The following is a 12676-nucleotide window of genomic DNA, read 5'->3' on the forward strand; positions in this document are numbered from 1 at the left end:
ATCCTCAACCCTAGCCAACTGGGGAGCCAAAGGTAACTAGGGCTGGGTGAAGCCACAGACGGGAAGCAGCTGGCCCAGAGAGTCAGTCCTCAAAGCAGCAATGGTTAGGGTCAGGGCATCGGCGAACACAGAAAGAGCCAAGGCCATCATCCACATCTCTATATTTATATATTAGATACAGGCACAGGGGGTGGGCAGGGGCACTGGGCTCTCCATGGGCCCCCATCTCCACTTCTGTTCACCCACACACAGAAGCAGCGGGGAGTGTTAGATGGGGCAGCTTTGGGAAAGGGGTTCAGGTCCAGGCCCTACTCCTCAGGGATACTAGTCCTTGAGTCTTAGGAATGTTCCTTCAAGGAAAATGGGGTGGGGTTTTAATGAGGTGAGTCAGGCAGGGTTTGCCCTGAATCCCTACTCAGTGTCCCTCATTCCCCATCCCCCACTGCCCTTCAGTAGGTCCCGGGGCAGCCAGAGCTGTGTGATTCCAGAAGTACCAGAGACTGGGATAGCTGGGGTAGACGAAGGCAGAGCAGCAGAGGGGAATTGCTTTGGGGCCACCTGAGCCTCTCAGGTCCTGGGAGTGGGGGGGATGGAGGGAACCTTGGCCTGCCTGAAGTGGGAGGCCTGAGCAAAGCAAGGGGAGGGGGCCAGGCCCACCCTCTGCCCTGACCTGGGCTGCCGGGGTCTGGGCTGGGCGCAGTGTCCATTTTCTAACAGTCCGGCAGGGGAGGGACAGTCAGAAGGCAGGGCCTAAACAAAAAGGCAGGCCGGAAAGGAACATTAGCACCCACAAGAGGACCTGCCAGAGCCCTGACCTCAGATTTCTCATTTCATCCTCACAGGTAAGTGGGATGTGTCTCGGTTTCCTTATCTGTAAATGGGGATGACATTAGTACCTATCTCAAGGTACTGCTATAAGAATTAAATGAGTTAATACATGTCAACCTCTTAGAACAATGCTTAGTGCTCTGTGTTTGCTCTCCTTATCAAGACTGTCTCCAGGAAACAGAGGCAGAGAGAGGTGAGGTGTCTTGTACAATATCATGGAGCTCTTATCAAGTGTCAGAACTAGGGTTTGAACCCAGGTGTGTCTGCCTTCCTTCTATCAGGCCACAGCTGGCCAAAGACAGAGAGGAGACTAGAGGAGGAAAAGAGGGCAGTGTGTGTGGGTGCAGGCACATCAGGGTCCCCCAAAGGTATGTGAACTGCTGACCTGGGCACCAGGTGTGAAAAAGCATCTGGGTCAGGCTGGGTGCTGCTGGCTCCTCCCACAACAATGACTGCCCCACCTGCCTCTCTGCCCATACTGGGAGAGCCAAAATCTGGCTCTGTTCCTCAGACAGGTGAGAGGGGCCATCAGTGACCTCCGAGGGTCTGCAATGGCTATTGGGGCTGGAGGATGCAGGGTGTTAACAGGCGGGAGACATTTGGGGCTGAGATAGAGGAGGAAGGACATGAAGAACTGGCGGACCTCAGGTCTGGGCCTGGGCAGGCTCTGGGCCCTTCTGTTGCCACCATACACATGGATCGTGGGCGTGAGCAAGCTTGTGACTGTATGGAGACATGTTGGGGACCCTGGTATCAGGGTGAATCTGTGCGTGGGCGGTGGGGAGCACTCACCAGGCCCCAGGGAGCAGAGGCATCTGTCTAGGTTAGGGGGCCTCCAGCACCCCAGGCTGGAAGCGGGCTGTTTCCTGGAAGATGAGCTCCTTCAGCCGCTCCTTTGGTAGATCATCCAGCTCCATGTCAAAGGTGAAAGGTTCTTCCGCCACTGGCTGGGGTGGCAAAGAAGTAAGGCTCAGGCCAGGTACTGAGGGTGCCTACCCATCCACCTATCTGCCAGCCCTGCTCCTGGTGGCTGACCCACCTCATCCGTTGGGTCATAGTACTGCTCCAGGTAGGGGTGAGCCAGCGCTTCCTCCACTGTGATCCGTTTGTTGGGGTTAAAGGTCAACATCCGGTCCAGTAGGTCAAGGGCTAGTGAAGGGCAGGAGTCAGGGGTCAAAGGGAAGGCCAGAGGAGCTCCCAGAGGCATTACTTTGTTTCTCCATGGCCAGGGGCTTGTCTACTCAGGCAGCTTCTGGGCTCACGTACCCTCCTGTGCACCTAGTTTTTATCCCACATCAGCCCCCATGTTTCTCTCACCTTTGGAGTCTGACTTGGGGAAAAGCTTGGCCCAGGCCACCTTGGTCTTGGAGGGCAGAGACTGTAGGTAGTTTCGAGCCTTCATGTTGATGATACAATTCAGGTCCTCCTGGGATGGGGAACCAAGGATACCTGTGGGTAAGGCAGGTGATGGTAAGAAATCTCCTCTCCTTTCTGGGAACAGAAGGACCGAGGAACAAGAGCTCCCACCAATCAATTCCAGGCCCTGACAGTTCCCGCCCAGCCAATACTATGGTGGTGAAAAGCAAGGGGTCTGGATTCGGGCAGTCCTAGGTTTAAACCCCAGCTCCAGCACGTCCTAAGTGTGGGGTGTAGACTTGCTTTTCCCATCTATCAAGTCGGGATGGTATCTATACCTCACTGAAATACTGTGAGATGCTTTACAGGCTCCATACGTGATGGTATCCCTGATTCAATTCCTGAAGACTCGCTCACCCTGACCCTAAAGAAATCTCACTTCTGATAAACTAATCTCCCTCCCACTCCACTGGCCAGGCCCCTCTCACCCAGAATGTGGTTGAGCTGGTCCAGGTAGTGCTTGCCAGGGAATATGGGCCGGTTGGAAAGCATCTCAGCCAAAATGCAACCCACAGACCAGATGTCGATGGACTTGGTATAGCCCTGGGGAGGAGGAGAAAGTGGTGGGCTCCTGGACCAGCCTCAAAAGGGCCCTGTTGTTTGGGCCAAGCTACCACCCCCAACCTAGATTCAACGACAGCCAGGAAGGCAGAGGGCAGAGGCCCAGAAGAGCTAATGCTCAGCTTCTTTCCAGAGCCCAAGGACTAGAGTAGTGTGACCAGGCCCAGGGGGTAGACTTCCTGCATCATGGGACTCAGTGCCTGGCTCAGGGGTGGCTCCAGCGCTTTCTAAAAGGGATCTGGCCCCTTCCCTTCAGAGGTGGTGAACCCCATACCTTGGAGTTAAGCATGATTTCTGGGGCCCGGTACCAGCGAGTGGCCACGTATTCTGTCAGGAAGCCGGTGTGGTCGTGCTCAGGATCGGCGATCCGGGCAAGGCCAAAATCGCAGATCTAGAATCCAACCCAGGCTGCTAAGCTTGGTGTTCAAGGCCGCCCCAGCCCATGTAATCGTATTGCCATGCCTCTGCCCATGCTGTTCCCCTTGCTTGTGATACTCTCCTACCCATGGGGGCTACTGGTCACCTTCAAGCCCCAGACGCCGGGGGAGGAGGGGACAGGCACCTAACCCTCTGACCTTAAGGTCACAGGTGGTGTTGATGAGCAGGTTGGAGGGTTTTAAATCCCGGTGGAGCACGTTGGCTGAGTGGATATACTTGAGGCCCCGAAGGATCTGGTAAAGGAAATAGCAGATGTGGTCGTTGCTCAGCTGCTGGCTTTTGAGCAACTTGTACAGGTCTGTCTCCATCAGGTCCTGCACAATGTAGCTGAGGATGGCACCGGAGACCCCCCGGGTGGGGGTAGCAGGAGGCACTTGGTTAAGAAGAACAGGTTCTGGTGAGCAGGCTTCACATCTCTTCCAGCTGGCACCCCTGGGACTCACCAGATGAGCCCACCCACATGAGGGGCTGGGCAAGGCCAGTGCTCAGCAGCGTGGCTCAGGGCCTCAGCTGATGACCCTGGGCAAAGCACTTCAGCTCTCTGGCCTCTGTTTCCCTACTGGGAAAAGAGGGATAATAAACTGCGGGAGGCAGGAGAACTGCACCGTTAAGAGCAGTAGTTCTGGAGTTAATCTGCCTGTGTCTGAGATCCCCACTCCACTGCTCACGGGCTTCAGGACCTCAACCTGTCTGCACCTCCATTTCCTCATCTGTAAAGCAGGGGGAAGAACCGTTCTTGAGAGAGTAGTTGTGAAGATTAGAGGAAATGACCTGTGTAAAGCAGCCAGCCCCGTGCTTGCCACATTGTAAATGATCAGCAAACATGAACTGGTATGGCTATGGTAAATGCCTGAGCCACATGGCTGTTGAGAAGGTTAAATGAGATAATGTATGAACATCATCTGGCATGCAATAAATGTTTGCTTAAAAATAAATGCCTGCCTTATGGGAATGGTTTGTGCAAGACAAATGAGGAGAAACTCCCAAGAGCACACTCCTACTCAAAGAGTGCTTAGACACACATCAGAAGATGGAGGAGTAAATGTCCTTTTATATTTTAGGAGAAAACAAAGGTTAAACATAAATAAATAAACGTCTTTTGGCTTGTCTCTGAAAGAATAAGTCAGGATTGTCGTTTAGAATCAGCCTCAAAAGGGCCTTCTGAGAACATCTGGACCAACCCTGCTGTTTTACAGATGAAGAGGCCCAGCAAGATGCAGTGACTTGGTTACAGTCACACAGCAAGCTGGGGGTGAGCGTGGAGATTTCCTGCCCACAGTTTGTGGTGGGGACTGCAGACACTGCAGTACAAATCCCCACTCTTGGGTGGAGGACTGGGAGTGAGGAGGTGGGGGTGGGGAGGTGGCCGGTGTTACAAGCTGCTAACAACAGAGCCAGGCAGGAAGTGGACAACACGCCAGGAAAGCGATTTGGGGGGAGGGCTACGAAGGCAAGGCTGTCCCTCCCTGGGCAAGGTTCAAGTCCACAGGTAACTGGGGTGGGGCTCTGGGCAGAAAGTCTCAGAGAAAGGAGGACAGGTTCTCATCTAGGGGAGGGGAGGTGGCAGCGGCAGAAACACTTGATTTCAGGCCTTCTGAGCCTCAGGGTGCTCATCTTTGAAATGAAGCTGATTGACCCATCTCATAGGGCAGTTGGGAGGTAGAATAAGAAATGTGAAAGCACTTGGCATGCACTGCACCTGACTCATAGTAGGTCCTCAAAAAAAGACAGCTGTCTTCCTTCCAGTCTGAGGACCCAGAGAGGAAAGAATCATCATCTGTTAAACAAGAACTGACTGTGGGCAGAGGCTGGATTACGTCACAGAATTGCAGCGGTCAGAAGACAAAGCTCCCATAGAGACCATCTTGCCCAGCCCTCACTGAGGCAGAGCAGAGAGAACGGACTTGCCCAAGGCCACACGGCATGGCTACAGCAGGCCAGGATTCATCTGAGGCCTCCTGGTCCTCTTACACTCTGTGGCCTCTTTTCTGCTGGAAAATTTCGTGTACTGGGTTTGTTTTGGAGGGTGGTAGGGAACAAGGAAACAGAAAGAAAGCCAACATTCTCCCAGCCCAGCTCTGAGGCTGTGCCCGGCCAGCCATCTGGCCAAGGTGAAGGATACACATCCCTCATGGCTTCCAGGGTGGGTGCCCGCAGAATGTCTCGGATGCCAATGACATTCTCATGGTGGAAGCGCAGCAAGATCTGGATCTCCCGCAGCGTGCGCTGGCAGTAGGTCTGATGCTCGAAGGGGCTGATTTTCTTGATGGCCACTCGAGTCTTGCGCACATGGTCGTAAGCTGAGCTGAGAGGGACAGAGAGGTGGTGTCGGTGTGGCCTTACAAAGGGGGAGTCCAGGCCTGGTGGCCCCACCCAGGCCTTGGCAGGGAGAGAAGGGAGCAGGAGAGGGCTGTGGCCAAGTCATAAACAATGCTGGTTCCTTCCTGCTATGAAGGCCTGGGATCTCCAGGGAGAAAGCCGGGGACTAGCCAGGCAGCCCTTCAGTGACTTCACAAACAGAGGAAGAGACTGACCGACCACTGGCTTCCCTTCTCCTCAACCATTTCCATTATAGTTGCCCTGACCCCTCATTCCATCCCCATGGGATGGGCTCCCTCATCCCAACACAGGTCTAGGAGGTGGAAGATGAGTGGAGGATGTACAGTGAGGCAAACACAGTGAGAAGGAGGGAGTCATAGGAGGAACTGGAGAAAAGGGATAAGGCAAGCACTGGTGTCAGGGTGAGAGACCCAAGCAGCAGAGCTGTTCCCGGATGAACAAAGGCCCAGACCACACAGTGGGGCTGGGAGAACTCACAGACCCCTCCTGGAAGTTGCAGGGAGGCACTGCCGGACCCCTCATAGCTCAGTGGGCCCCTGGCCCCCGGCCCAAAGCCCTGCCCCACCCTGCTCAGCCCTGAGCTCTTCTCTCCCAAACTCCTTGGCAGGCCTCACTGGGGGGAATCAAAGCATCCTCTCCCCAAAGAAGGGTCCTTCGCTGATTCTCCACTTCAGGCTATTTCCTCCCCAAGAATACTTAACTCTCTTCGCCTCAGCCCGTGTCTATAGAGTGCCCAAGGTCCCCACAGCTCCCACACATCTACGTACTCAGATGGCCCTCCTTCATTCTAGAATAGTCGTTCAAAGCCCCCAAGCCCTCTCTCCCTCGAATACGCTGCGCCCCCTCCCCCAGGAAGCACTCAAAGGCCCTCGCCCTGGGACGCTCTCCAGTCTCCAAGAGCCCCTGCCTCTTCGGGATGCTAGGAGTCTCGACGGCTCAGAGAGCACTCAGTACCCCTCCCTGCCCCCTCCCGCGGGGCCCCCTCCCCCGGAACGCCCCCTCACCTGACCATGCCGTACGCGCCCTCGCCGATGTACTGCAGCTGCGTGTACCGCGGGCCCACGTCGAACGGCTGCCCCTTCACTACTTCCACTTCCCCTGGGACCCCCGGGCCAACCCCATCAGCTCCCCGGGGCTCCCCGCCCCCGCCCCCCTGAGCCGCCGCCGCCGCCGCCGCCGCCATCTCCACTCCTCCCCTCCCGCCGGCGGCCCCGCCCGAGACCCCGCCCCTTCCCGCCCGCCCTGTCACCCGCGGAGCCGCGCGCCAGGCCCCGCCCCCGCGCGCCCCCGCGCGCCCTGCGCCCGTCTTGTGACCCGCGCGCGCCCGGTTTTCTCGCCGCTAATGCCGTGGTCCCTCGCACCTGCCGGCCCCGTCTGTTCCAGTCAAGCTAGAAGCTCCCCAGGGCCGTCTTGAGACGGTCCAGACTCTCCCCCTGAATGTAGAACAGCCAGTTGGGCCGCCGGGTGACCTCATCCCGAGCCATCCAGCAAGTGAGTGCTGGAGCTGGGACCAGGGCCGGGTTGCCGAGGAGCAGCCCAGAACTCGAGATGGAACCCTAAGGGAGCCCTCACCAGCCCTCTGAACTTCCTGAGCCAGGCTCCGCCCGATGCTCAGTGATCCTATCCGTGTTTCACAGTAGCTGTAGGAGATGGCTTCTTCACAGGTGTAGCCTGCCTTTCACCGATGAGGAAGCTGAATCCCCAGCCCGGGCTGGTGGCTTGGAGCCACTCAGACAAAGGAGAGCTGGAGAACCCAGGGTCCAGACTCCCAGCCTGATGGGTTTTGGACAGAGGCCTGCGGGAGTGGGCTAGGGATCTATCTGGCCTCTGCCGGCAACGGAGCAGTGCCTGTACCCCCAGGACAGATAACCCCAGCCGACCTTTACATGGAAAGCAGGGGAGAGGCAAGAAAGCTGCATGCAAAGTTGACTGGGTTTGGTTAAACTGCACTATCACGCTTTTCTCGAAAACAGCAAAATAGGTAACATTTTTGTTGTCCTTGTATTTGGCAAAACTGGAATCCTGTCAAGATCATCTTTTGATCCTGTGCTGCACTTCATAGTTCACACCATACTTTGACCTTCAGTTTCTTCCTTAGGACAACCCTACAATAGAGGTGTCGTCTGATTTTCTTAGCTGGAGGAGCAGGGTTCATGTCTGTGTTGTTCATTACTGTACACCACCCCCCAACCCCCCTCCCCCAGGCCTGGCACCTGGACGCGCAAAAATTTTGAATGAGTGAATCAAGTTTTATGGAGGGAAATTAGAGTTGGGGCCTCTAACTTGGGTAAGGTCACTGTAATAAAGACAGAGCTGAGACTCATAATGATATCTTCTGACACACAGGCAGAGGCTCTTTTTAATTCCATTGCCATCTCTCAGAATCATAGACTGTTAAAACTGAAGAAAGGGCCCTCGGAGAGCATCAAGTCCATCCCCCTCAGTTCGCAGTGAAGATGTGAGGTGGAAGCTTCAGAAAAGCACGTTTCCTAGGCTTCAGTAAGTAATCATGTTGTTTTTTTCTCCCTGAGAAGCTGGGAGTTGGTCCTTATATGCATTACAGATCAAGAGACAAAATGGACCAGTAATTATGATTCTGAAATTGCTCATAATTAGATCTATGGCCAGGCACTCTAATTCAGATTAATGAGGCTGAGTTGCTGGTTCCCAATAGCCCATAAGTCAGTGAAGGTTCAAGAGGTGCTAATTAGATCAATGTTTTTTTAGTTATTCATTTGGTAAGATATTGAATGGCACTGTGTACAAAGCTCTGAGCTAGGCGCTGTGGCTGATGAAAGATTACTATGTAGTATGAAACAGTGGTGAACAGCAAGAACGCTCTGGAGCCAGATTACCTGGGTTAGAATCCCTTTTTTGCTACTTACTCGCTGTGTTACCCTGGGCAGATTACCCACTGGCCTCTCTCCATATGGAGTTTCTAATCTATTGAAGAGAAATATGCACATACATAAATCAATTTAATATAAGATACATGGATGTAATAAATGGTGTGTGAACTCAGAGGGGATGAGATCATTCTTTCTAGAGAGTGAGGAGGGAGTAAAGGAGGAGATGGCATTTGTGTCATTGAAAAAGAAGTGGGGTTTCAGAAGTTTGGGGTAGAAGAAAGGCATCAAGGAGAAGGAGCAGCATGAGCAGCCAGATTGAGGAAGGCCTTGGATTCTGGCAAGGGGTTTGGATATTAGTAAGCAGTAAAAGCCTTTGAGGGACTTTTGCCAGACCATTTTGCAACTGTGGGAGAGTATAGTGACTCAGAGAAAACACCCTGGAGTTCAGCATGGAGCCAGGTTTCCTGAGTGGGAGTGAGTTTCCCGGCATAGGAAAGGCTGGTGTATCCGGAGGGGTGCCTGCCGCCTCAGCCGGTAGCCAAGTCTCATTAGAGGAGTGTGGCTGAGATTCCCCTCTAGTGGCTGAGATTGGTACTTCCAGGAGATTGGACTGGGATTTCTTAGTCCCTTTCATAGATTCACATTCAACTTAGACTGAAGAGCTATTCTGTGCCAGGCACTTTTATGTACTTTATCTCCTATCATCCTCGCAGAAGACATATAAAGTAGATACTATGAACACTTAACAGAAAAAAAAAATCAGAAGCTTGTGAAACTACGGGGTTGGAAGGAGCCCTGGGAATCATTTCCTCCATCAGGTAGGTCGTTACCTCACAGCTCGCTGCATTATTACAGTTTTTGTAATGGCTCCTATTAGGTTTAGCTCTATCCTCTGGGTCTACCTAGACTAAGTTTTAAGCCAGTTCTTGTCTGTTTGTGATGTCGAGGTCACAAGAGAGGCCAGTGGGTAATTTACCCAGGTAACACAAGTGAGTAGCATTTGAAGGGAACAAATGACCATTCCCGTTTCAACTAACTCAGCTAGCCAGCAGAGACAGAAGGCAGCAAATGTGCAGGAACAGGGGTCAGAACACATGTAGTAATTTATCAAGATTTAAGTTACTGGCCTTTTTTGAAAATCAAAAAACATCTGTTACAGTTTTCTTGTAACACTTCTTCATATGTTAGAGAACAGCTATGCCCAAGCATCTCTCCTCTGGTATAAGCATTCTCCAGCTGATCCCTTCTCTGAAATCTTTGTGGTCAGCTCTGCCTGCCCGCGCTGGGCTCCTTCCCTGGGCTGTCCTTCTCACCAGACTTCTTTCTCTACAATGTCTCCCTTAGTCACTTCATCACATTCCTGTGGTGTCAACTTTTTCCTTTATGTAAAATCTCTCTCCTTAGCCATTGCCTTTCTTCCTACTTCCAGTTCCAGAGTTTCAGTGTTTGCTGGATAGCTTTAGTTCCCTTGGAGGCTGGCTGATACAAAAAATTCGGCATGTCCAATGAAAGTCTTCCTTTTTAGTCCCAAACCTTTTTCTCTTCCAGACTCTATTTGCTTCAGGACCATCACCATTCTCTCAGAGTTGAACCTTGTTGTTTTCTCATTTTTCAATTTTTCTCCATATCTAGTCAACTCCTTGTCATTTCATGACCATAATATTTCCTGAAGCCATCCCCTCTACTATTGTTCCAACTCTAATTGTGTATATATTTTTTTACTTTTTAAATAATTTCAAAACTTACCGAAAAGTTGCAAAAATAGTTCAAAGAATTTCTCTATACCCTTCATCAACACTCATCAACCTGAATGTTAACATTTTAAATAAACACAGTACATTATTAACATCAAGACGGTAACTTTTAAAAAATTTTTTATTGAGTTAATGGTAGGTTACAATCTTGTGAAATTTCAGTTGTACATTATTGTCTGTCAGTCGTGTTATAGGTATACCCCTTCACCCTTTGTGCCCATCCTCTAACCCCCCTTTCCCCTGGTAGCCACTAATCTGTTCTCTTTGTCCACATGTTTAAATTTCTCATATGAGTGGAGTCAGGCAGAGACTGTCCTTCTCTATCTGGCTTATTTCACTTAACATTATTCCCTCAAGTTCCATCCGTGTTGTTGCAAATGGGACGATTTTGTTCTTTTTTACGGCTGAGTAGTATTCCATTGTATATATATACCGCATCTTTATCCAATCATCAGTTGATGGGCACTTAGGTTGCTTCCACGTCTTGGCTATTGTAAATAATGCTGCAGTGAACATTGGGGTGCATAGGACTTTTGGAATTGCTGACTTCAAGCTCTTTGGATAGATACCCAGTAGTGGGATGGCTGGATCGTATGGTAGTTCTATTTTTAGTTTTTTGAGGAATCTCCATACTGTTTTCCATAGTGGCTGCACCAGCTTGCATTCCCACCAGCAGTGTATGAGGGTTCCTTTTTCTCCACAACCTCTCCAACATTTGTTGCTATTTGTTTTAGTTATTTTTGTCATTCTAATGGGTGTAAGGTGATATCTTAGTGTAGTTTTGATTTGCATTTCCCTGATGATCAGCGATGATGAGCATCCTTTCATGTGTCTATTGGCCATCAGTATATCTTCTTTGGAGAAATGTCTGTTCATGTCTCCTGCCCATTTTTTGATTGGGTTGTTTAATTTTTTTTGTTGAGTTCTTTATATATTATGGATATTAAGCCTTTGTCGGATGTATTACTTGCAAATATTTTTTCCCAGTTAGTGGGTTGTTTTTTTGTTTCAATCCTGTTTTCATTTGCCTTGAAGAAGCTCTTTAGTCTGATGAAGTCCCATTTGTTTATTCTTTCTATTGTTTCCCTTGTCTGAGAAGACATGGTGTCCGAAAAGATCCTTTTAATACTGATGTCAAAGAGTGTACTGCCTACATTTTCTTCTAGAAGCCTTATGGTTTCAGGTCTCAGCTTTAGGTCTTTGATCCATTTTGAGTTTATTTTGGTGAATGGTGAAAAAGAATGGTCAGTTTTCATTCTTTTCCACGTGGCTTTCCAGTTTTCCCAGCACCATTTGTTGAAGAGACTTTCTTTTCTCCATTGTAGGCCCTCAGCTCATTTGTCGAAGATTAGCTGTCCATAGCTGTGTGGTTTTATTTCTGGGCTTTCAATTCTGTTCCATTGATCTGTGCACCTGTTTTTGTACCAGTACCATGCTGTTTTGGTTACTGTAGCTTTGTAGTATGTTTTGAAGTCAGGGATTGTGATGCCTCCAGCTATGTTCTTTTTTCTCAGGATTGCTTTAGCAATTCGGGGTCTTTTGTTGCCCCATATGAATTTTAGGATTCTTTGTTCTATTTCTATAAAGAATGTCATTGGGATTCTGATTGGGATGGGGTTGAATCTGTAGATTGCTTTAGGTAGAATGGACATTTTAACTATGTTTATTCTTCCAGTCCATGTGCATAGAATGTCTTTCCATCTCTTTATGTCATCATCCTTTTCTTTCAGAAAAGCCTTGTAATTTTCATTATATAGGTCTTTCACTTCCTTAGTTAAATTCACCCTGAAGTATTTTATTCTTTTTGTTGCGATTGTGAATGGTATTGTGTTCTTAAGTTCTTTTTCTGTTAGTTTGTTATTAGAGTATAGAAATGCCACTGATTTATGTAAATTGATTTTATACCCTGCAACTTTGCTGTAGTTGTTGATTACTTCTAAAAGTTTTCCAATGGATTCTTTGGGGTTTTCTATATATATAAGATCATGCTGTCTGCAAACAGCAAGAGTTTCACTTCTTCCCTCCCTATTTGGATTCCTTTTATTCCTTTTTCTTGCCTGATTGCTCTGGCCAGGACCTCCAGTACTATGTTGAATAAGAGTGGTGATAGAGGGCATCCTTGTCTTTTCCTGTTCTCAGGGGGATGGTGCTCAGTTTTTGCCCATTGAGTATGATGTTGGCTGTGGGTTTGTCATACATGGCCTTTATTATGTTGAGGTAGTTCCCTTCTATCCCCATTTTGTTCAGAGTTTTTATCATAAATGGCTGTTGGATCTTATCAAATGCTTTCTCTGCATCTATTGAGATGATCATGTGGTTTTTATTCCTCAGTTTGTTGATGTGGTGTATCACGTTGATTGATTTGTGGATGTTGAACCATCCCTGTGTCCCTGGTATGAATCCCACTTGATCATGATGTATGATCCTTTTGATGAATTGCTGAATTTGGGTTGCCAAAATTTTGTTGAGAATTTTTGCATCTATGTTCAT

The 12676-nt window shown here is 49.8% G+C and overlaps 1 protein-coding gene across 1 annotated transcript; it reads right to left on the reverse strand.

Moving 5' to 3' along the window:
- Window positions 1-144: 144 nt before the first annotated feature.
- Window positions 145-6789, reverse strand: MAPK3 (mitogen-activated protein kinase 3). The gene is made up of 9 exons (XM_008514361.2): window positions 6588-6789; window positions 5366-5548; window positions 3381-3570; window positions 3080-3196; window positions 2673-2787; window positions 2146-2277; window positions 1868-1977; window positions 1621-1775; window positions 145-750 (listed from the first exon to the last, which is right to left on the reverse strand). The coding sequence occupies exons 1-8, from the start codon at window positions 6764-6766 to the stop codon at window positions 1653-1655; spliced, it is 1149 nt and encodes a 382-aa protein (XP_008512583.2). The 5' UTR covers window positions 6767-6789; the 3' UTR covers window positions 145-750; window positions 1621-1652.
- Window positions 6790-12676: the final 5887 nt, after the last annotated feature.

The sequence above is a fragment of the Equus przewalskii genome, chromosome 12 (assembly GCF_037783145.1).
Source record: "Equus przewalskii isolate Varuska chromosome 12, EquPr2, whole genome shotgun sequence".
In the NCBI taxonomy this organism is placed as follows: Eukaryota; Metazoa; Chordata; class Mammalia; order Perissodactyla; family Equidae; genus Equus; species Equus przewalskii.